This window comes from Chrysemys picta, chromosome 2 (genome assembly GCF_011386835.1).
Source record: "Chrysemys picta bellii isolate R12L10 chromosome 2, ASM1138683v2, whole genome shotgun sequence".
NCBI lineage: Eukaryota > Metazoa > Chordata > Testudines > Emydidae > Chrysemys > Chrysemys picta.
The window spans coordinates 157,362,601-157,387,258 of record NC_088792.1 but is presented as its reverse complement, the minus strand read 5'-3'; the positions used below and the strand labels follow the sequence as shown (position 1 = coordinate 157,387,258).

The following is a 24,658-nucleotide window of genomic DNA, read 5'->3' as shown; positions in this document are numbered from 1 at the left end:
CAAATATGTGCACTTCAACTCTTTTAGGCCTCAATTCTGTGGCAGGTTCTATTAGCACAGACTTCTGGGCCCATGCAGTGTTCACTTGAAGCCAGTGTGTCTCTTCATAAGCCACAGGGTTTGCACTAGCAGATCCCAAAGCAGGCCAGGGCCCAGATAGGGTGTTTGGCCCACATGATCTCCTGTGAGGAAGGATTTTACATTTGTGACACTTTGTAAAAAAACGCTGTCACTGTGCCAAAGCTTGGGCTAGATTCTCCACTGCCCTGCACTTTATGTAGTCATTTACACTAGTGCAAAGTAAATGCAAAGTGATTGCAAAATGCTACCATTCTAATTTTGTAGAGTTTTACACCCATTTTGCAATAGCTTTAGCTTAGTGTAATGACTACAAAAAGTATCAGGCAACAGAGAATTGGGCCCTTGTCTTGGAATCAGTTTTTATTAAATTGCTACCTCTACTGATAGACTTACATATTGCAATCAGCCTTGGACTTGTTTTACTAATCCTTGTGAATCTAGACTATTAAGGAAAGCTCAATGTATTGAGACTTACAATACTGACTGACAGACAGACAGACCCCTAACTCTCACTGCACCCTGTAGATTAAATACATGTTATCAAAGCTTTTTAACCAAGGGTTAGAACTGAAAAACATGGAGGTTAATACCAATATTTCCAAATAAGGATGCTTTGAGATAGACACCTAAAACTATGTTTAAACACCTAAGTAAGGCCTGTTCTTCACTTGAAAGTTTTACTGGTATAACTACTTCTGTTAGGAGATGGAATTTTTACTGATATAGTATAGTAGGGGGAAAAACCGAGTGTGGACAGGGTTATATCGTATAAAGATGGCTTATACCAATATAGTTATTACACTTCTCAAAGCTAAACTGGCATAAAGCCCCTTTATTCACATAACTGCTTCCACTCTAGGGGGTTTGTACTGCTTTAGTTACACCGGTATAGTTAAAGCAGTATAACTTTGTAATGTAGGCAAGGTCTAAATTGTAGAAACTTACTTTGATTCTTTCCTTCTAGATTTTTGACTTCCAGGTTGTTCTCATTATTGATTTCACGATTTCCATTTTCACTTCTCAATATATTCCAAAGCTACATCATCAGCCCAAAGCGAACATCACTCATGCAGGCGTCATGGGGGAGGGGACATGAGTGCAGTGTTTATAAAATGGAAATGATTCACAGACTGGCCATTACTTTCCCCTTACTTATTGCTCAGAGCCCTACCCTGCCTTACAATTTAAATGCTAATCAGCACAAACTGAAATTCACATTGATTAAATGGTGATAAGTCAGGACCTGAAATCTTTGTGGTGCTGAAATCCATTGCATATCTTTAATTCTCCATGGAAGTATAAGGTGCTCAACATTCCACAGTCTCTGATCCTCTCTTCCCTAACCCTGTATTTACATGTAAAGGCATGAACATACATATAATCCCAACTCTAATGGCATAAAAAGAAAAGCCCCCTGCATTGTAAGCAGCCATGTTTGTTTTCTATCAGCCAGGCTAAACTAAAAAAGAGCCTTCGGACAATTCCAGTCCCTTTGGTGAGAGGCAGTAGCTCTGTGAAATCATTTGAAAAAAGCAATCAGTATATCACAATTCAAGTGACACCAACTAACTGGCAGGAACTTCCGCATGTAGTGGCATTGCTGTAACTTGAAAATTGTGCAACACCTTTAGTAAACACTTCCTCATGTAGGAACAAGAATAAAGCTGAAGGACCCAGTCTCCCTCCTTCACTGCAGAAGGCAGGGCAGGTTAAAGTAGGAAGAAGCTAGAGGCCAGTCTTTTTCCAAGCAAGGAGACCGCTTTCCAGGCTTAGCTGACATGATTAAAGTACTTCTGATTTCTACAGCTTTGCTCCTTTCTCAACACCGAGGTAAGTTTTTTCCCCTTTTATCAAATCGCTGCTAAGTACAGTGACAAATACGTTTCTATAGCTTTTATGAGTTTTTAATTATTAACAGGTGGCTGATACTGAAGAACCATGATTTCATTTGTTGTACTCACACCAAATGAAGTCACTTGAAGACAATGGCGTTACTGAATATAGAGGTTTTTGTTTCACTACTAAAGTTAAAAAGTAATCATTAAAATTCTTGAGAAAGGCAGATTAGTAAAGAAAACATTTTACCCGATTGACTAAACTGGACAAAGATTGACTCAAGACTTGGAACAAGTTTGTTCTGAGGAATTGAGAAAACCATTTTTCGACAATTGTGAGAGAATTTATTCAACTTGGCTAATTTGTTGCATTTACAACATTTTAATTGTAAAAGAAATAATTTTATTGGAATTAAATGAACAGAAGTCGTCTACTTGCAATTGAAATAGAATGATAAACATATATTTATGCAGCACCAGGATAATACCTTGAGATCACTCAGAATATGATTAAATAATTATATATTAAATCCTTTCAATATTAAGTAAGTATAATTATTTAACCATATTCTATATGAGGTGCCATACATTAGTTTTTGAGTGTATTCTTGCTTGCTTGCTTGCTATTTGAATCAGGAGCAGATTTTCAGACCACGACATGCACAAATATTCGCACATGCAATTCATGGTCACTTGGACATGTAATTGTCTTCAGTGCACACACATATTATGTACAGAATTAAACAGATTTGTGTATGGAATTATATGCATTTTCTTGTGAAGAGTTCTGAAAATCTTCCCCTTGAGACTTTATATATCTTGATCAAACAGATTTCGTTTTCATGTGTAGATCCACACTAACTAGTGGTGTTAATTCCTGATTTAAGATGGTTGGGAAATTGCAGTATTTATTTATGCCTTATCACCAATATTTTACCTGTTGTAACAGATCCAGAATACATTTCTTGCTCAGAAAAAACTGAGTTAAAATCATGCCTGAAGCAAAACAAGATGACACTGTACATTCACTCTGAAGAACTGACTCTAGGAAAACTATTAGAAACAGAACAAAATATAACTGCCTACTTAACACACCCAGAATCTTGTAGCTAAAAATCCTCATATGAAATACATACCAAAGGTATTAAACTGTAAGGCTTGTCTCGACTAGAGAAAAGGTCAAGTTTAGATCAGGCTACCTAGCTAAACCCAACCTAACTTGAGCAATCGAGCCTGTAATTTGACTTGCTAAAAATCAAGCTAAAGGCGTTACTGTGAATCTGCAATAGGAAGTTTTGGTTAGGTTGATTTTACTAACACCACTCAACCACTTTTCCTATTTTAGACAAAGCCAAGCTAGGGGCTGTTTCAGGAACTCATATTCTCTGATTAGTGCTCGCTCACATTGTTCACTGAAGAGACCCGTTGATTTCACTGAAACTATTTACATAAGGAAACTATTTACTTCTCAAATGGAGAAGCTACAAAATCAGACCCATAGAAAGTAACATTCGTTGGGTGCTGAGCTCTTTTGAAAATCTATCTACAAGTGTCACAATGAGAGATGCTGGGTCCTGAGCACTTAGGAAAACCTGGCCTTTATTTATGTGATTAAAATAGGAGCTACCACAATACCTCTATCAGAGGGGTAGGCAACCTATGGCACACGTGCCAAAGGCACCATGCAAGCTGATTTTCAGTGGCACTCACACTGCCCGGGTCCTGGCCACCAGTCCGGTAGGCTCTGCATTTTAATTTAATTTTAAATGAAGATTCTTGAACATTTTAAAAACCTTATTTACTTTACATACAATAATAGTTGAGTTATATATTATAGACCTATAGAAAGAGACCTTCTAAAAATGTTAAAATGTATTGCTGGCACGCGAAACCTTAAATTAGAGTGAATAAATGAAGACTCGTCACACCACTTCTCAAAGGTTGCCGACCACTGCTCTACCACATACTTCACTACTAAACAGACAGACATACAACATATCCACGTACACAAGGGGAGATGGAAAAAGGCCATTTGGGTCATCCAAGATGTCTCTCCTGCCACCTCCATCATGTACATGTATGTTCCCTACCTCCAGCACATTTTCCAGTGCTTTGCCCAGTCCATTTCAAATGCTACCAGCCACAACAGGTCAAAAATGTCATTGAAATAGAAACTTTTCATGGCAATGTGTCAATTTCAACAAAGTTTCAGTTTTTTAAAAACAAAAGTTGAAATGAAGCGTTTTGACCTTTTCAGAACAAAGCATTTTGAAGGTATGCATTGAAATGACTTTTCATTTCAAAATGTATTTTATTTTATATTATAAATTATGATACAACATATTTTAAAAAGTCAAAAATCAGAGCAAAACATTTCAACGTTAACACAATGGAATGTTTTGATTGGTGCAAAACAATTCCACCCCCCCCTTCCCCAAAATCATTTTGTGGGAAACTTTGAATTTTTTTTGTTTTCATTCCAATTTGGACCCAGGAGCCCCACACCCGGATTCTAGTTCTGCACATCCTAATGCCCTCTCACTCTAGTGATCCTAATGGATTCTGGATGTGGCTCCATGCTCCAGACAGGGATATCAAGAGCTTTCACACCATATCACACTGATACTAGTGTATGACCCACACTGGGCGCGATCTGTCCAAAACAGGAGAGTGGCTGTCATCGAGAGCAGGGGTTCTCAAACTTCATTGCACTGCGATCCCCATTCTGACAACAATAATTACTACACGATCCCAGGAGGGGGGATTGAAGCGTGAGCCCATCCAAGCGGGGGGCCAAAGCTGAAACCCCAGGGCTTCATCCCCAGGTGTGGGGCTTGTAACCTGAGCCCTGCCGCCCTCAGCTGAAGCCGAAGTCTGACCCCAGGCAGGGGATTCGGGCTTGGGCTTCAGCCCCGGGTCCCAGACAGTCTAACTCCAAACCTGGTGACCCTATTAAAACAGGGTCATGATCCACTTTGGGGTCCCGACCCACAGTTTGAGAACCGCTGGATTAGAGGATGAGGGAACAAGAGCAGCTTGGAAAACAAGAGCAGCTGTTACCATAGATATTAGAGAATATTTCATGACTCAGTTCTGGACTGGTGACAAAGAAGCTATACGGATATGGAGATCTAACAGGTGCAGAGTAACCGTAATACTCTGATCCAGATCCAGCAGCTAGGATAGGCTGAACCGCAGTGGTACCAGTATTAGTCATTGTTCCATACCTGTAGTGGGCACTGTACAGCCATTTACATTCCGATCACTTTGCAAACGCAATGGCTAATATTGCTCAGAAGGCAGCACAAGAGAACATTTTTGGCTACCAAATATTTTCGCAGCCTGGCAGCTGCTTGTAGCAGCAGCAATGCAAAAACTAGGAGACATATTGCCCATTGGCCCAGAACACTCTGGAGCCAGGTGCATCCTCTTTCTGCTGGGAATGATAAAGGGGCCTTCCCTTCCATTGTGAGACTATTTCTAATTGCCTCATAAAGTAAAGTGAATAAATGCCAGCAGTTTTAGCTGAGCTGTTTGTTCTGTGGATACAGAATAGTGTCCAGAGGACACAAAGCTAGATCTTCTCTGGAATAGTTTAGACCAGGGGTTCTCAAACTTCATTGCACTGCGACCCCCTTCTGACAACAAAAATTACGACCGGACCCCAGGAAGGGGGTCCAAAGCCCGAGCCCTGCCACCCTGAGGTGGGCAAAGCCAAAGCCCAAGGCTTCAGCCATAGGCTGGGAGCCTGTAACCTGAGCCCCGCCACCCTGTGTGGTTGGGCTCGGGCTTTGGCCCTGGGTGGTGAGGCTCAGGCCCTGGCTCCAGCAAGTCTAATACCAGCCCTGGTGACCCCATTCAAATGGGGTCCCAACCCACTTTGGGGTCCCGACCCACAGTTTGAGAACCGCTGGTCCAGTGCATCAGTCATATGGCTTCTGCTCTCTCAAAGCTTGTTGAAAGGGAGATCATGGTAGATGGAAATAATACAGGAGTAAAAGATTCACAGCAGCCACCTGGGATAGGAAGATAGACGGACTCGTGTATATACCCACATATGTCTAGTAATGATCAACATCACAAAGGAATCAGTAGCAATCCAGAACAATCAAGTTCTTCCTGAAGGCCCCTATGCAACTGGTCGGTTACAGCTATTATGTAATATGCTAATCGTACCTAATGGTATGCTAGATGCTACCCAATACGTACAAGTTCTCTGCTGCAAAGAGATTAAAAACTAAGTTAGATCCTGATTCAAGAAAGCATTTCTATTTCGGACAATACTTAAGCATGTGCTTATGTCCCATTGGACTTATATTTAAGTATGGGCTTAAGTGCTTTCTTGCATTGGGGCCTCAGATATAATGCAATAAATGGGTTGTACAGAAGGTTGGAGGAGTGAGCCCAGAGTTAAGATCATGGGGTTACTCAGCAGAGGCCGGTGTACAGCATGATGGAAAGATATTTAGAGTAAACAGACTTTAGCTGGCCCTAGTGCATAAAAGACACACCGGTGCCACAAATCCTGTGCAGCCTGAGTGGAAATTCTATTTATATTCCTCCCACTCAGAAACAATCAGAAATTAGTCTGTTCACATGAAATAGGTCAGATTTTTCAAAAACACTCATGCGCCTTGAAACAGATGCTCCTTCCCAGTCTTTCTTCTGTGCACTGCTCCAAGGTCTGAGTTTGTCGACAGAGGGATCTAGAAGCAAGATCACATCTAGCCAGATCTACAGGCTTAGCTAATAATTTAATAAGGGCTGGGCTCCCACAGCCAAATCCACAATGCCCATCTGAAATGCAATCTGCTCTCCTACCCTTGCGCTGAGCTCAGCATTATACCCAATAGAGATTTGAGAGCCCTGAGAGGAGAATTTTGCTCTTCAGGTAGGACAGAAAACACACACTGGCAAAAGAGCACTGGCAACATGACTAGGGCTAGATCGTGATAGCACAAGGGGAGCAAGAGAAGGAATGAGGAGCCGGCTCTGCATAGGGAAGGTACAATTGAAGCCCCCGGGCCTTCCTCAGCTCATGGTTAACTCCTTGCTATCACCCATTTGGTTGCAATCCACCCAAAAAGAGCCATGGTCCTGCTCCCATCTGCACACCAACCAGTGAAGATAGCCAGATGCACGGGGGGGGAGGGTGGGGCAGGGGAGGAGGGTAACTTGCTGCACCTTCCTTAACACAATCCCCACCCACACCTACTCACCAGCCCCTGGGACAGCCGGATGCACCTGCCCCAATGAACTATCCACCCTCGAGCTAACACTGAGTTGATGCAGCTCTGAAATGCCCCCAGTGTGGGCAGGTGCCTATCAAGGTACAATCTGACCCTTAATACAGACTGCAGCTCTCCCATGGAATAATGGCACAGGAGACAACTGCTGGGTATTGCAAAATGTGCACATGCTGATGTACTGACTAACCATGAGGCTCCCTGATTACCTAACTGGTTTTCTTGTATTCTGGCATGATGAGTAGTGCTGTGCACAGCTGTTCACAGTGAAGTGTGCTGTCAGTCAGTCATGACCAAAGTTTCATAGCCTCAGGGCCTTTTAGCATTTAACTCACTCTGGTCTTGGATATCTACAGGGCTTTTGTGTGAATCCGTAAGAACATTTAAATAGCCTAAAGAGGAGTTAATTAATGAGATTTGGCCATACTAATACATACGCTTTGCTGGATAAAATAACCATATTCTACCAACTGATACTTCTAGAATGCAAGCATCTGTATGCGGTCTGTGAAATGTATTTTTCCCTAGGATAGTTCCCTTTGAAATTTTTCTGATTTTGGCATACAAAGATTCAGATTTTCAGGTTTTCAGTGAAAACCCTCTTTTTTGGGGACAAAACCAGAACTTTTTTGGCAAAAATTTCTGTTTCATCGACAAGCCATTTTCCATAGGAAAAAAAGACATGTTGATGGAAATTTTCCAACTTACTCAAGTGAGAAGGGGCAAAGAAAAATGGTTAGATCACATGCCTAGCCATCTAGCCTCTTGGGGTTTATTCTCAGCTCTGCCACTGACTCACTATGCAACTTACTTACCCTTTCTATGCCTAAGTTTACCCACCTATAAAATAGGGCTAATAAAAATACCTGTCTCACGCCGGTGTTATGAGAATTAACCATGCACGGAAAATGCTTTGATATCCTCAAGAGAAAGGTGCAGTCTCAGCCCAGGCTATTAATATTAATGAGTTCAGGCTAAATTTTCAAAAGAGACTAGTGTCCAATTTTTCCAATGCTCAACTTGAGACAGATGTTTTAGCAGGGCCTGATTTTCAGAGCACGTCTGCTTAGCCCTTAATGAAAATCAGGCCCTCTAAGGTTGTTGCAGGTTGGACACCCAAAATCCAAGGCACCAAAAAATCACTAGTCACTTTTGAAAATTTTGGCCGCACAATCCAGTGTTGCGTTTGGTTTCAGCACCATGTGGCGCCCAACTGCTTGTGCTATGGACTGGGTATAGTTTCCGCATGAGGAATGCAATATGGAAGCTCAGTTCTAAGGAAACATGGTGGTCATCAATTCTGCTTCCAGAAGAGATAGCTGCAACCTCTTGTCCGGCTGAAGATGAGAAAAAAGCCAATATGGCTGTTGCTGTCCCGGAATATTCTAGCAGCAGCTGAGGGGCTAACTACAAACACAGACTATGAATCCAATCAACCAATGATGGGCACACCCTCAGTCTAAGGGTCTGATATCACTGCTGCCATCTCTTACAGTTCCTTCCTGTGGCCAATATCACTTGGACTGTATTATGCAGGAAGCCAGATTAGCTGATCGTAATGGTCCCTTCTGGCTTTAAAATCTACGAACCACTCTTTCTCCTACAAACATCCTTCTACACAACTATATTGATCACAAAACAGCTGGTATGAAGTGTTCTTATAAGGAACAAAACATATTCCATACTCCTATATAAAACCCCAATAAAAAGTGGGAGCAGGGAGTAGGAGAGGACTGAACAAAAGGAGAGAAAAAGACGACAATCAAAAGCAGAAAAGAGAAAAGTTTTCAACTATCACATGCACATAATCACACCCAGTAAAATATAATAGGTGAAACATGCTACAGGAGGAGGATTAACTGGAACTATTTCTGTGAAAAAACGAAATCGTGCAGTGCTAGAATAGGATTCTATGAATTGCATGAAAATTAAATAAAATGATACAGCATTTAGAAACTGTGGAATTTTAAAAAATAAATACAATTGTTTTGACAAATCTTTTTGTTTCCCCTAGGGACTGCACGAAAGGAATTACCTGGGGTGAAGGACTATGAAGTGGTATATCCACAAAAACTACACACGTTACATAAAAGAGATGTAGCAGGAAACCAAAATCCCAACAATGGGGTAATAAAGGAGGCATTTTTTTATTTGTTTGCATGGGAATGGGATAGTTTTGTCTTGGATCAGAGTGTACTTAACTTTCAAGACAAGTTAGATCCAGACATCAGATCATACTATTGAATCCATTCTCCTGCAAGGGCAGGCCATGATAGTCTCACAGTAAAAGTAGGTGGCAAAGTCTAAATGTGATTGGTGAGTCTCCTCCTAGTTCATGACCATACATTTATTCACAGTGTAAACCAACTCATTAGTTGGCATTAGTGGCACTTTTTGCTCAAAAGTAGAGCTCGGTGGATAGTAGAAAACAGTAGAACAGAAGCACCTAGCATTTCAGGGTGTTGAGTTTTAGATCCAAAGTATGCAGCACAGCCACACCCTCAAATCTACCTTTGGGTGGAGGTGGAACAAATTAGAGGGTTCAGGACAGAGTTCTACTCCTAGCTCTGCTACCAACCTGCTGGGGGATGTTGAGTAAGTCACTTAACTTCTCTTGGTCTCTCTTTCTCCATCTGTCAAATGGGGCAGTGAGACTTGCTGTACTTTATAAAGTACTTGGAGATCTATGGATAAAAGCCCCAACAAAGGAGAGCATAAGCACATGCTTAACTTTAAGCACTTTAATAATTATTACTATTATTGAGATAGTGCCTAGTGATCCACCAAGTGCCTATTGTGTTAGGCACTGCATAAACTGAGTAGTAGATGGTCCCTGCCCTGAAAAGTTTACAATCTAAATAGGCAAGACAGATAAAGGGTACGGGAAAGGGATATAACATACCACTGAGTTCAACTAAGACAATTCAAATGCTTAAAGTTAAGATCATGCTTAGGTGCTTGGATTAATAGGGATTGGATTATTCACATGCTTAAAGTTAAGCATGTGCTTGAGTGCTTTCCAGAATTGGGTCTTAAGCGAAGTAGAGTCTCTTATGGAAGTAAGCAGAGCTGTACATATACCTTTGAGAGCAGACTTTAGATTTTAAAGTTCAATTTATTGAAGTCATTTAAAATGCTTAGTCTAGAACTGCCAGCGGGTTTACTGTCGTGGCAGAGTTGGTGTTGGCATCTCAAGACCAGTAAATTCACAGTGAGGTTGGTGCTTATTGCTATCGACATTATGACACTCAAATATTTGCAGGCAAGATATGATGACAGGATGCAATATGAAATTAAAGTCAACGGCGAGAAAGTGATACTTCATCTAGAAAAAAATAAGTAAGTTCAATTTCTTTTCTTATAACATTATCACTCTCTATCACCCAGGTCACTGGAAAGAGGTACTATACAGCACTGAGGATACAGTTTCTAAAAGCAAATGGGACTTAGGATCCTAAGAGATGGGTGTATTTGAAATTTTAACTCTCAGATATCATAGTGATGGCAGCAGAATAAGAGCCTTAATAGAATAGAATAGAATCAGTGGCACTATAGCAGAGCCTGGCTAGCATGACAAAACTCCAAAACAGATATATGACATTTGTTGTGATTGTAACGACATTCCTGCCGCTTTGATTCCTGTTTGCAGGTACTTAGGCTCTCTCAGAATGAAAAATATTATAATAGTAATAATAAGAAGTCGTCCTGACATTTTACAAATGATCAGACTTCTAAATCTTACTGGGTTCTGAATTAATATTGCAAAATAAGAAACACATCCTGGCCTTAGAAGCTTAGTCTATACATATAGTATATGCAAGGTACATAGAGAAGAGGCTATAATACAAAACAGAGAATATCAGAACACTATCGGATCATACAGAGCAAACATGAAATAACGTGTAATTGTTATTTTGCACTGGCTGGGTGTGTCTTTTGAATTCTTTATGTTTGATGTTGTGTCAATTTAGGTCCATTTTAAGTGGCGTGTTTTTAAAGATTGTGTAAATATGCCTTAAAGTGGCAATTGGTTTATATTAAATGTATCAGAAATAGAAATAGAAACAGAAACAATAAATAAATGTTAGTCCCTGCTTTAATCTAATCAAACTATTTGAAGGGAGCAGAGGAAGAGGAATTGGGAAGCCTTTTTGTGTTAGCTTCCTTTCTTTAAAAAGATGGTGATCCGTCGAAATTGCTCATAGAGGTTTGGAACATTAGTACTAGCTGAAGTGAATTGGGCCCCAATTCACGACTGACTTCTGTGGGACTGCTCTGGTTACTTTAAATTAAGCATCTGTTTCAGTGCTTTTGTGGACTGGGACCAGAGTGCTCAGAAACTTGCAAGATTGAGTCATTGGTGATCAGTGTGCATGCAAGCAAGTCAGAATGCAAAATGAATGCAGTGTATTCAGTGGTTGCCGAATTAAAAAAATGTATTCCAGGGATATCATGTCCACATAGAATCACAGAATATCAGAGTTGGAAGGGACCTCAGGAGGTCATCTAGTCCAACCCCCTGCTCAAAGCAGGACCAATTAGTGTTTTCTATTTCTGTATCTACACCTATATGTATGTCTTTCTAAATGTAGCTATACTTACAGTGAAAAAAAATCAGCCTCAACTACAAACCAAGTGTGGACAATTTCATCCCCATGGGTTAAAGTTTGACAAAGTTATAAATAACTGGAAACAGAGGGTAATAATGGAAAGTATTGTTCAATCTCTATATGTGTGTGTGTCTTGTACATAGATGAGCCAGATCTTCCATTGCTCTGCATGTTAGTCAAAGTGGGTGGAAAGCACTAACACATCAGAATAGTAGCGTTTCACACTCACTTTGAACTGGCACAAATGACTATCCAAGGTGTAGCCCAAGAAAGAATCAGGTCCGTGTATGTATTTAAAAATGGTATAGTCTTTTACTCTCAGGAAGTTATTTTATATTAATACAATGAATGGGCTTTGGGTTGACTTTAGAAATCTCCCTTTGTTTGGATAAGGGTTGTGAAGAGGCCTAACTGTTCAGCGGCCTTAATTCTCTAGTCTTTTGATGCTAAAAATAACAACACTATGCATGCTAGTGTTTAAAAAATGGTTTGAAGCTCATTATGTAATTACTTCTTCCCTTGATTACTCCAGCATCATTATTAGCTGGAATAACAGGCCCATTGTATTCTTTCCAGGGATCTATTTGCCAAGGACTACTCTGAAACTCATTACTCACATGAGGGTCGAGAAGTGACAACAAGCCCTCAGATCAAGGTAACATACGAAGGCTCTTCTACAAATCTGTAATCACATGGTGTTCCATGTGGGATTCACCGGCATAGTAGCAACAGCACAATCCACTCTTTAATGGAAGATATAGGTCCAGATCCTAAGCTTGTATAAATTGACATAGTTTCACTCGCCTTCATGAATGAGTGATTGAGGCTGTGTTTCTTGACCTCAATGGAACTGCACTGATTTACACCACTGGAGAATCCGAACCATAGCTTTCTTTATAACAAAGAAAACATTTTTCATGTCTATAGCTTATGAACACATCTCCTGACCTGCTGGAATTCCCGGAGGAAAGGGAATGGGGCCCACTGAGACTAAACATTCTATGGCTCTGTATGCATAACTTAGTTTCACAAAAGGAGCAATGTTATTCATTTAAAGAGCCTAATCTCAGTGAGATCATGAATTCAGATAAACACACCTTCACTCACACACGTACTCTGCCTCCCACCCACACAGCAGATGCATTAAAATGTATTACAGGTTATACCAGATGGCTTCCTTGGACCATGACCAATCAGTTACTCAGTTATAAGCACAAAGGCAGTCACTGTACAAGTTCTTTTTTTTTTTAATTAACTGTATGTCTGTGGGTCTTGACCCACTGAACTACAAAACTCCTCTATTTTAAGCCATTGTTCATTGTATGTTTTTTTAACAATTACAATTTGAAATGCAGAAATAAATATTCTTTGTCCTGGAGAGTAACAATAGAATTTGGATGGGTAAAATGTGTGTAAGGACTTCAGGATTTCTCCTCTTAATATTACAGAGGCCATTCCTCATTGTTCTATTTATTTCTCTCACCAAATGGAAGTTTGCATTTGGTTAAAGATTATTCCAAACAAGGCATGCTGCACAGACATCTGACATGCTGTATGACTGAGGAATTCCACCTTTGCTCATACTGCTCGGTGGTTAAACGTTTTTCAGGTTTCCTTGCATCAGCATGAAGTGTACAGCAATTGTTTATTATTTTCTCTAATAATGTTCCTTTCGTCAATGATTCTTTCATTGTAAAGACGCTGACATATCATGATGAATGGATGTTAAACCGTAATGTGAAACCCAGCATCCATGAGCAATAAAAGTAGTACATTTGTATGTGGGTTTAAATGCCATTTCACAAACCCGTATTCAAGAAAGTAGTTAGGGTAACATTTTCAAAAGTACCCAAGTGACTTAGGCATCCCATTGAACCCACGTGGCTCTATTGGAAGTTAGGTTCTTAAATCACCTGGGCTTCTTTGAAAATTTTATCCTCAAGCACATGTTCACTTTTAAGCATATTCTTAATGGCTTAGCTTCAATGGGACTTGACAAGACTTAATCGTGTTAAAGTTAAGCACATAATTAAGTGCTTTCCTGCATTGGGGTCATACTGAAAGAACATAATCTGACCCCTGATTCTACAAAGCACTTAAGCATGTGCTTAACTTTAAATACAGGGGTAATCCTAACCCTATTCCACATTTAAGCACATGCTTAACTTTGAGAACATGGGAAACACATGTTTAAAGTTAAGGACATGAAAAAGTGCTTTGCTGAATCAGGCCAACAGAAGGCAAATAAACTTGGCAGCTGTAATCCACTGGAAGATTCTTCTATGGAAGGGAAAGCCTGCGCTGGTTAGACTTGCCAAAGTTAGGGCACCTTTGTGCCAACAGACCAACAACAGAGCTGCTGTAACTAACCTGGGAATTGTCACCCTCTATTTCCATTTCAAGCAGGAGGTACCACAGGTCACAATTTCCTTTTGAAAGCATATGCAATTAAAGTGGATGGTGGAGGGGGTACCAGTCTCCTTTCTGACCAGAACACCGTAACTCAGATTTGATATAAAACAAAAACTACAATATTCAGAGAAAAATTATAATCTCCAAATGGGACATATCTGCAGATAATGTAACATGACATAACGCTACGGATGTAATTGGAGCTAAGCCAGTTCACACCAGCTGAAGATCTGGCCCAATATGACAATTTATCATTGCTTCCTAACAGGACCACTGTTTTTACGACGGTCACATCCAAAATGATAATGACTCAGAAGCAAGCATCAGTGCCTGCAGTGGTTTGAAGTAAGATTGTTGCTAATGGTCTTCATGGTGAAATGATACAAGAATGTACTTTTTAATCTACAAGGCTTTCTGTTCACTTGCTCTTTATTTACAGTCACAGTTGCAGCCAGTGCTATGAATCAGTAAGATCTCAAAAGTTTAGCTTTATAAGGGTGAAATAACCAGGGGCAGCTCCAGGCACCAGCGTAGCAAGCGTGTGCCTGGGGCGGCAAGCTGCGGGGGGCGGCCTGCCAGTCGCCGTGACCAGTGGACCTCCCGCAGGCGTGCCGCCGAAGGCCGCCTGACTGCCGTGCTTGGGGTGGCAAGAAACATAGAGCCACCCCTGGAAATCACTATGAGAATGGGTCTGAGTAGTTATCCTATAGATCTCCTTCTGAAGAAAACTGTTTATAAAGAAAAGGGAAAAGGATAAGAAAAAGCCAGAGGGTATCAGCAATTGTTTGGAGGGGGTGCAATGGCATATTTTCACTCTGGTTCTAATACTAGATAGGAAACTAAAGGAACGCCGATGTGCTGTAGTGGGAAGTTATGTTGATGATTCAGCAGGAGATGCTGAATCTTCTCATTCAATGCTGAACCAGTGCTTGAATATGGTGTTAGGTGGAGCTGTGTTGATGGAGATCCAGTCTTTTGCACGAGACAATCAACTCAAAGATCTGTCCTTTTGTAACCATTAAAGATTCCATTGCACAATTTGAAGGGCTGGGAACATTAGTCAAACAATTTTCAAAGGAATATTTTTCCATCAGGAAATGGGGTTTCATCCACACAGAAATTTTCTGGGAAAGATTGATTTCAGCAGAATTCTCTGTCTGAATGTTTTGTTTCATGTTAACACACTGAAATGAAACCTTCTGATTTTGGAATGTGAAAACATTTTATTTTGATCACAAATGTCAAAACAAAACATTTTGACATTTCCAATTAAAATATTAAAAAGAAAAGTTCTGCATAATTTTAATCTTTTCTTCTTGAATTAGGATGAACACAAACGCCAAAATATCAAATTTCCCATGGAATCAAAATTCCATTTTCTGGTCAGATCTTATCAGTATAAAAGTAATGAACAAAATTCTGTTCCACTGGCTTAATTCCAGTTTGAGTAGTTTTACTTTTCTAACCTAATTTCCCCTAGAATTTCAGTTTGTCATGGCATTTTTTACTTCCTGTTGTATATTGTATCTGAGGGCTGTTAAAATTCTACTATGTACCATTACACTGGTGTGTAGTGTGATCCTTATACTAGGGGAGAAAAGTGCTCCACAAATGTGAGTCGTCATTATTCTGATAAAATCCTATGGATTCTCAAAGATCCTCACCTTCATTCTAATCTGAAGGTTTTAAAAAAATGTTTCATAGAGGATATTTCAAGACCCATGGTCAAAGATACCTTATCCAACCCCTGAAGCTCACAGACAGCGAGGAACATGCAGTCTTTAAATATGAAAACCTGGAAGATGTTGAAGGCCCAAAAACTTGCGGCGTAACCAACACTACCTGGGAATCAGAAGATCCTATCAAAAAATCCTCTAGATCCAGCACCAGTCTGGAAGTGAGTACCGACCTGAAGATAAACTAAATCACTAAGAACATTTCTGAGAATTAGTTTTGTGATTCTGGCATAAAGTGGTGAATTACACCATATTTTGAAAATAAATAATCAATTATTCCTACCCAGAAGGGCAATGTGAAACAGGATCTTAGATGTAGTTAGGGATTCACCATGCTATTGCTGGAATAGAGGCAATCTGTGTTTCATGTTGTCTGTGCTGGGTAACTCCACAAGAGAATTACATGCTTGTAAAACTAAATGGGTTCTTCATTAAAGCACCTATTTATAGAGATTCTGCAACTGTGACTAGCATTCTAGCCATGTGCACACAGACTGACTCCTGGTGCCTGCTCTGAACACTTCTCTCCTGCAACCTGTGCTCCTCCCTCCAAGTTCCATGCAGGTTGCTACACTTTGTTGTTTTAATTGGGACCCACAGCTTAGAAAGGGAGGAAAATATTATCCGTTTTCAGCTAATTTAGTTTTAAATCAGTACAGATAAAATCCTAAAGTCAGCTTCCGTAACCATGGGCCTGATCCTCAGTTACAGCTCCTTTACATCAGAATCAGTCCCTATGCATGAAAAATGTGCAGTTCCATCCAAATTACACGTCAAATGGCCCAAATTTAATGTGCAAATATTGCATCTGCAAATGCACATTTTCCACATGGAAATGGCACAGTTTGCACACACATTTTTGGAGGCATTTTGAAAATGTGGCCTTGACAGGTACACATTTTTAATATGAAATCACAGATCTGAAATGTGACTCATGCTGTTGAAACCTGTACACAGCTGGAGGCAACCCAATTTATCTTTCATTAGTATTGTGCAACGTTAATTAACATAGTAGCAGGCAGCTTTAAACACAAATAAAGGCAAATTCTGCCTGCAGATACAAGCATGCAATTGCCAATGGGGAATCAATGGATTGAGTTCACCCACTACAGGTTTGAATATTATTGGTCAATACGAGTTGCACATTGATCTAAGGCCAAAATTTAATTAATTTCAATTAAAAAAGAACTATGGGCTAGATTTACCAAGGTATTTAGGCTTAGTCAATGAGACTTAGGTGCCAAACAATATCAATGGAAGTTATGCACCTAACTGACTTAGGTGCTTTTGTAAATTCTACTAGGTGCCTGTCTGCATCTTTAGGCACCTAAATACCTTTGAAAATCTGACCCTGAGCTTCTCAAGTGAAAAATGGGGATGACAGCATTTCCACTCTCAGTAATTTAGAGAGAGAGAGATTATATGATTATAAAATATTCTTCTTGAATCTAAAGGGGGCAGATTGGAACAGGTCCTAACAATCTTTTGCAAAATGTTTTTCTTAGAAACAGGAATACCTGAAAGCAAAGAAGTATGTCGAAGTCTACATAGTTGTAGACAATGCTGCGGTGAGTATTCAGACAAACATTTTTCATTTTACCTTTACAACAACAACTATGGATTTAATTTTTCAAAGCACTCAGCACTGGTCTAACTGTGCTCCCATTGAGATAAATGGGAGTATTATCCTTGACTTCAGCGGCGGGCAGAGTTAAGCCAACTTTGAGCAAGGAAGATCCTGCCCTATGAAGATTTGAAATTCACAATGGACAGCCAAAGATAGATCTCGAGTAAGACTGATTGGAAAATGTTCGTCAACACATTGACATTTTTTGGATGACAATATACGTGTATGGCCTGGATCTCTGTTGCCCTGCAACTAGTGTGAGAGCCTAACCCACATGCCATCCCCAGTTGCACCACATAAGAGCACTACAGTGGAATGAAGAAGACCTAAAATCCCCAGTTCTAGCTATGGGAGGATCCCCCTAGAGCAGGCACTGAGGGAGACAGCTGTAAGTCTGTCCTCTGAAGATCCTTCTTAAGCCCTAGCTTATGGGGCGTGCTGGGGCAGGGGCTGCAGAATCCCAGGCAAGGCTGCCATAACTGATACAGACCCCCAGGGCTATCTACATTATATCAGGCGTCCTGGAGCAAGCAGGACCCGAAGGTGACTTAGCCACCATAGTCTTCTCCGTCCCCCTGGGCTGCAGGTTCTGTGCTGTGCCTTTAAGAGGCACAGGGCAGGATATCATATGAGCTAGCTGGTAGTAGTAGGAGGCTGTCACCCTCAATGTGGACCAGCCACATGACACACTTTGACCCTGATCCCACAAGCTGCTCCACACAAGCAAATCACTGTGCCCAGGTGGAACACCCAACTATCTCAGTGCAGGGGCAGCTCTATGTATTTTGCTGCCCCAAGCACAGCAGTCAGGCAGCCTTCAGTGGCATGCCTGCGGGAGGTCCACTGGTAACGCGGATTCGGCGACATGCCTGCGGGAGGTCTGCCAGTCTCGCACCTTCGGCGTACCCGCTGCCGAATTGCCGCCAAAACCGCGGGACCGGCAGACCTCCCGCAGTCATACCGCCGAAGGCTGCCTGACTGCCGCCCTCGCAGGGACTGGCAGGCCGCCCCCCGCAGCTTGCCGCCCCAGGCACACGCTTGGTGCGCTGGTACCTGGAGCCGCCCCTGCCTCAGTGGGACTCTGTGGAAGCACAGGGGTCCACATGTGCAGAATAGCGTGTAGGATCAGCTCATTAGCCTGTGATATCCTGACCACCATCTCGTCCCCAATACCTTTAACAAGTATTTTCAGCAGCATTTCAAAGATTTGGGGCCCACCTGAGCAGAGGGAATATGGAGAGGAGCAGAGAGAGTTATGGCCACCAAAAGTATTTATGGGCCAGGAGAGGTTTGCAAATAAAGAAGGAGATTTTGAATACGAGAGAATCGTAGCTGATCAGTTACACAACCTGCTGTGTAGGTAAAATATGGATATTATAAAAAGGCCCTGATCCTGCAAACAAATACGTGCTAAACTTCAAGCACAAGAGTAGTCTCGATTGCAACCAATGGGCTTAAAGTTAAGCAACCTGTGTTTGCAGGATCAGGTCCACAGCTGATAATATTTCTGATAGACACTTTCATGCTTACTGATTCATGCTCCTCTCATCTCCTCACATTCATGCTCCTCTCATCCACTGGACCCAACACTCGGAAGCTACATCACGGATGAATGTGTTTCCATTAACTAAAACAGCGCAGTACCAGGAAAGGCGAATCATCTTGGCCTGAAAAATAATGAACAAAAACTAGAACAATTTTTTTTCCAGATCGTCGTTTCTTCTTTTTTCCCCCCCAATCAGCATATTTTCTAAGAACATTACTATATTTGGTGTTGTGAAAGTATGACACTTCCATCATATGTCCCAGTTTTCAGGGGGAAGTTTACTCAGCCTTAAATATTTGCCAAAGGCAGAAACTTGACATCAGTCCAGGAGCAATCTCTTTTAAACTAATTTTCATAAAACCTGCTATTACCGTTTTTTGTTTTTTTTTAGATTCTAAGGGCCTCACTCTCATTTGTACTAAGGCCCCTTTCCACCCCAGTGGAAAGGGGCCTTAGAGTGAGTGGAACTTTACTTTACACCTAGTCTAAGGCTCCTTATTCTGCCAGAACAGTGTAAAGGGGCTTTAATGTAAACCAGACCCTAAAAAGACAGGAAGAAACTCAGATCTGTATGAGTTGAGGCTACTTTGTCACCTTTGTACAGCATCCTCTAACACTCTACAAATCTGATTCTTCCTCACTTGCACTTGTGTCAATCAGAATTAAACCAACTGAAATCAGTGGTGAAAAGTGGATTTCGGTTGTGATCAGAATCAGGCCTGGGGTGTATACCTTCTATTTTAGCACACAAAACACTACCAGATGTAAAGCCCAATCCAAAGCCAATTGAAATCAAGGAAAGTCTTTCCACTGACTTTAATGGGCTTTGGATCAAGCCCTTTGTGTTTATTATGAGGACTAATGCCAATGATTTCATATTAATAAACACTTATGGTAATGCTACACCTGATAATAAGTGTTTGCAGGCCCCTTAGGGTAAGCCCACCAGACCTCCTAGGCTTGAGAGCCTAAGCCGCAGTCCAAACCACGAAGTTCACACTGATATTTAGCTTAAACTCCACTAGCACAATTCTGTCTGCCTGGGCTGGGAGACTCGCTCCCAGCTGCAGTGTAGACGTACCATTAGATATTTACAGGTGCTGGTCATCCTAGTCTCTAGGCACTGTGCATTAAAAATAATAGGTCAGATCCATAGCTGGTGTAACTCAGCATTGATTTCAATGGCACTATGCTGATTTACATCAGCTAAAGACCAGGCTTAATATCTAGAACGGCTGTTATTTGACAAAGAAAAACAAGAATGAGGGACAGGATTTGGGGCCTAGTCCCTGAGCCTTAAATTCTCAACCTACACTATTGTGATTACAGTACAGTAGGTGTTGCGGGCTGCAGTACCTATAGTGCTGCGTGTAGTTGTATGTAGAAAAGAGACAAATAAGGGGGAATATGATTGAGGTCTACAAAATCATGAATGGTGCAAAAAAAGTGAATGGAGAAGTGCTGTTTACTCTTTCACATGATACAAAAACTAGGGGTCACCTGATTAAATGAATAGGCAGCAGGTTTAATAAAACCGAGAGGAAGTATTTTTTCCACAAAATGAACTAGGGTGACCAGACAGCAAGTGTGAAAAATCGGGACGGGGGTGGGGAGTAATAGGAGCCTATATAAGAAAAAGCCCCCAAAATTGGGACTGTCCCTATAAAATCGGGACATCTGGTCACCCTAAAATGAACATTTACCCTGTGGAACTCGCTGCCATGGAATATTGTGATGGCCAAAAGTATAACTGGATTCAACAAAGAACTGGATAAGTTCATGGAAGATGGGTCCATCAATGGCTATTAGCCAAGATGGTCAGAGACATAACTCCAGGCTCAGAGTGACCCTAAACCTCTGACTGCCAGAAGCTGGGAGTTGAAGACAGGGGTGGATCACTTCATAATTGCCCTGTTTTGTACACTCCCACTGAAGCTCTGCTACAGACCACTGTTGGAGACAGGGTCCTGGACACAGGGTGACCAGATAGCAAGTGTGAAAAATCATGACAGGGGGTGGGAGGTAATAGGAGCCTATATCAGAGAAAGACCCAAAAATCAGACTGTCCCTATAAAATCGGGACATCTGGTCACCCCACCTGGACAAGATGAACCATGGTCTGACTCAGTATGGCAGCTCTTATGTTCTTAACATCACCATCTGCTCTCAAATAGCCATTCACATCTCAACAACTAAGGGGTGAAATTCACTGCTGTGCAGACAGGCAATACCAGGCCTATGCACCACTGAAGTCTCACTTAAATGCACAAAATAGAGCATAAGAGGGGGGACTTCAGTAGGCCTTGTGCTCTCCCTCTGCAAGGGCTGAATATCATACACTGTGAGGGATTTGAAATATACAATATGATACGAATAGGAGATAAATAGTAAACTGAGATCAGTTGCTATACTAATACCTTCATTTCACTTTAACAAAGACCACTAATTTGTGATGCAGTTTTATTTGAAATGTTTCAGGTCTTTTTTCCCCAATCATTGTTTTATTTTTTCCCCTTCTCCTGTTACTGATGCTTTCATATTTATTTTTGCAGTATAGGAAGTACAACCGCAACATGACGAGTATAAGAACACGGGTTTTTGAAATAATCAATTACATCAACATGGTAAGCTGTGTTATTATTAAGTAAAAATGCTACAGAATTGATTAAGTTTTGCAATCTCGGGAGTTTTCTGTAATTACACCTAGAAAAGAATGAAGAAAATCAGATCTGCTGGCATTTATGAAAGTGAATAAAGCAGAAATAAAGGATCAGATGGAAAAAATGAAAGGAGAATCTGTGCCTTCACATCTATAAAAGCAACAGAACCATGATATCAAACTAATGATTTTTTTCTCATAGTCCACAATGATTTGGCTGAAAACAACTGTCGACACTGGATCTGATTCTTTACTGCTCCATGCCTTGCACATTTTATTCACAGCAGTGAAAAGGGGGTATGAAATGCTGCCAAATCAACATAGTGGCTTACACCATCTTTGCACTCAAGCAACTTACTACACGAGGTCAAGCCAGTGGCAATCCATGCTCATGTAAAAGGCAAAATTATAATAAATGCTACAAAGGTCTTTTTTTTTTAAATTAAAAGACCAGCTCCTCACAAAACCTTTCAATTTCCATCAAATTTTCAAAGAAAATTCTTCCTTAAGAGGAAACTCTATGCCAAGTTTCTTATAGACTGCATTTTTATATAGTTAGGCTCCAATCCTCCAAATGCTTATGCATGTGCTTAACTTTAAGCATATGATAAATCGATCTCATTCAACTCCATGTGCCTGATGCTCATTTACATTAATGCCCCATGTATTATACTGCTCTTAGAGGAGCCTTACTAGCACAGCAGCTAGAGATCTAGTCCCGAGTGAATGCCACATGTCCATAATATCCCCTGCTGTATGTTCAGAAGTGAGGGAGAAAGAATTACATACCTAAATCAAATATTTTAAGGAAGGGTTTATGGCGTCAGTGTCTTAGCAATTGTTACAAAGAACTGATTAGAGTTCATTAAAAAGAAGGTGTGAAAAATTTCCACATTTTTTCCTCTCTTAAGTTTGTAATTTCTTTAAATATGCTGCTGCAATTCCAAAATGGGACTTATTTTGACAGTTTCTTCAGCTGGTCCAAAAATTGGGGAGGGGGGAGGGAAGGGGGAAGAGGCGGAATTAAGAAAAATCATATTTTTTCTGTTTTTTTTTTAAGTTTCAAAACTTCATTGGAATTTCAGAATTCAGAAAAGTTCATCTAGTTTTAGAAATGACCAAATGTTATCAGAATAAGTCCCTGCTGTCCGAAAAAATTAGAAGTTACTTAGGGTATGTCTACACTACCGGCCGGATCGGTGGGCAGCAATCGATCCAGCGGGGATCGATTTATCGCGTCTAGTCTAGACGCGATAAATCGACCCCCGAGCCCTCTCCCGTCGACTCTTGTACTCCAGCACCGTGAGAGGCGCAAGCAGAGTCGACGGGGGAGTGGCAGCAGTCAACTCACTGCGGTGAAGACACCACGGTAAGTTGATCTAAGTACGTAGACTTCAGCTACGTTATTCACTTACTTCTTCTTACTTCTTCTGTCCATGATCTCTCCTTACTGCAGGTTTATAAAGCCATAAACATTCACGTGGCTTTGATTGGTCTAGAAATCTGGTCAGCTGGGGATCCGTTCACTGTGAATTCTTCAGCCGGCACCACCTTGGACAAATTCTCAACATGGCGTCAAACCAACCTAATGAAACGGAAGAATAATGACAATGCTCAGTTACTCACGTACGTATCATGTCCTTTTCCACTTCTATTTCTAACTATGCCAGAAGAATTTGTACCCAGAAACTTGTTTACAAAGATAACCAGAGATGCAGTCTATAAGGGTCCTAGTTTTGTCATTTCAAACAGTGAGTTGTAATATTCACAAATTGATGGGGTGAAGCCCTGTCCCCGTTGAAGTCAACAGGAGTTTTGCCACTGACTTCAACGGGGCTAGCATTTCACCTATAGGTTTTTAAGGACAAAAGAGATTGTTATGTTCATCTAGTCTGAGCTCCGGCAAAACAGGAATACTATAAAATGTGGTACCATGCAAAGTGTTGGTATAAATGCAAATAAAATGAATGAATAGAGATGGACCTAAGCACCCATGCATTTTGGAGGGGGGAAGTTTAATATCCAAATGAGGAGCTGGATATGAATTTTGCAGCTGGCTATCTAGCTATCTGGGCCTGAAATACAGAGCTCAGACCCAGATTCTGATCTGAATCCAAACTTTGGAGAGGTGCCCAATTCACTATTCTGGCATGAGCCCACTGGGCCTGGTTTACCAAAGCACATGTTTACATTTAAGCATGTGCTAATGTCCCATTGATATCAGTGGAACTTAAGCACATACTTGGCATTAAAAATGTACTTAAGTGGTTTGCTGAATCAGGATAAATTTAATCAAATATTTAAATGCTTTGATAAATCTAGTCTTGCAGAAAAGGGGTGAAATCACTCACACACTTAAAACTGAAACTGTGCTTAAGTGCTTTGCTGAACTGGATATATCTGAGCTGCAAAGTTGGAATTCAGATCCAAAATTCAGGATTATTCAGCTGCAGTGTCGTATTTGTGACCCTCAGGGAGAGAGTCAAGGGCACAAATGACAGATAAGTGCCTAAATCCCACTGAAGGCCAATGAGAGTCAGGCTCCTAAGTATTTGTGCCCTTGAAAATCTCTCCCCATCACACTGGTTCTGACTAAGGGGACCGTGCCTAAGGGAACTTCCAGTTCAATCAACAAAACCACCAGCAACGTCATCAGATTTGCATCTTTGTGACAGATCGCTGGGCTTCACGCTGTGTGTTTTTGCTTCCTTACAGAGCGATTGACTTTGATGGGCCAACAGTAGGCCTGGCCTTTGTGGGAACCATGTGCAGTTCTACTCATTCCTCAGGCATTGTTCAGGTCTGGTTGGTTTTTTGGGTAACATTTAACCAGCAGGCAAACGTCACTGGAATGGCATTATTTAGGGTACATTTCATTGCTGCATCAGGCTGAAGAGCGTACAGAG

At 41.0% G+C, this 24,658-nt stretch overlaps 1 protein-coding gene across 1 annotated transcript in view; it reads left to right on the top strand.

The window, feature by feature from the left end:
* The first annotated feature begins 1,624 nt into the window (after positions 1 to 1,624).
* ADAM28 (ADAM metallopeptidase domain 28) overlaps positions 1,625 to 24,658 on the top strand; it is a 42,555-nt gene continuing 19,521 nt past the window's right edge. The window contains exons 1-10 of the mRNA XM_065584510.1: positions 1,625 to 1,911; positions 9,177 to 9,289; positions 10,425 to 10,501; positions 12,349 to 12,427; positions 14,453 to 14,529; positions 15,889 to 16,081; positions 17,426 to 17,488; positions 21,646 to 21,717; positions 23,209 to 23,378; positions 24,468 to 24,552. Coding sequence (XP_065440582.1) covers positions 1,860 to 1,911; positions 9,177 to 9,289; positions 10,425 to 10,501; positions 12,349 to 12,427; positions 14,453 to 14,529; positions 15,889 to 16,081; positions 17,426 to 17,488; positions 21,646 to 21,717; positions 23,209 to 23,378; positions 24,468 to 24,552 — 981 coding nt within the window. The 5' untranslated portion in view covers positions 1,625 to 1,859. The remainder of the gene's footprint in view (positions 1,912 to 9,176; positions 9,290 to 10,424; positions 10,502 to 12,348; positions 12,428 to 14,452; positions 14,530 to 15,888; positions 16,082 to 17,425; positions 17,489 to 21,645; positions 21,718 to 23,208; positions 23,379 to 24,467; positions 24,553 to 24,658) is intronic.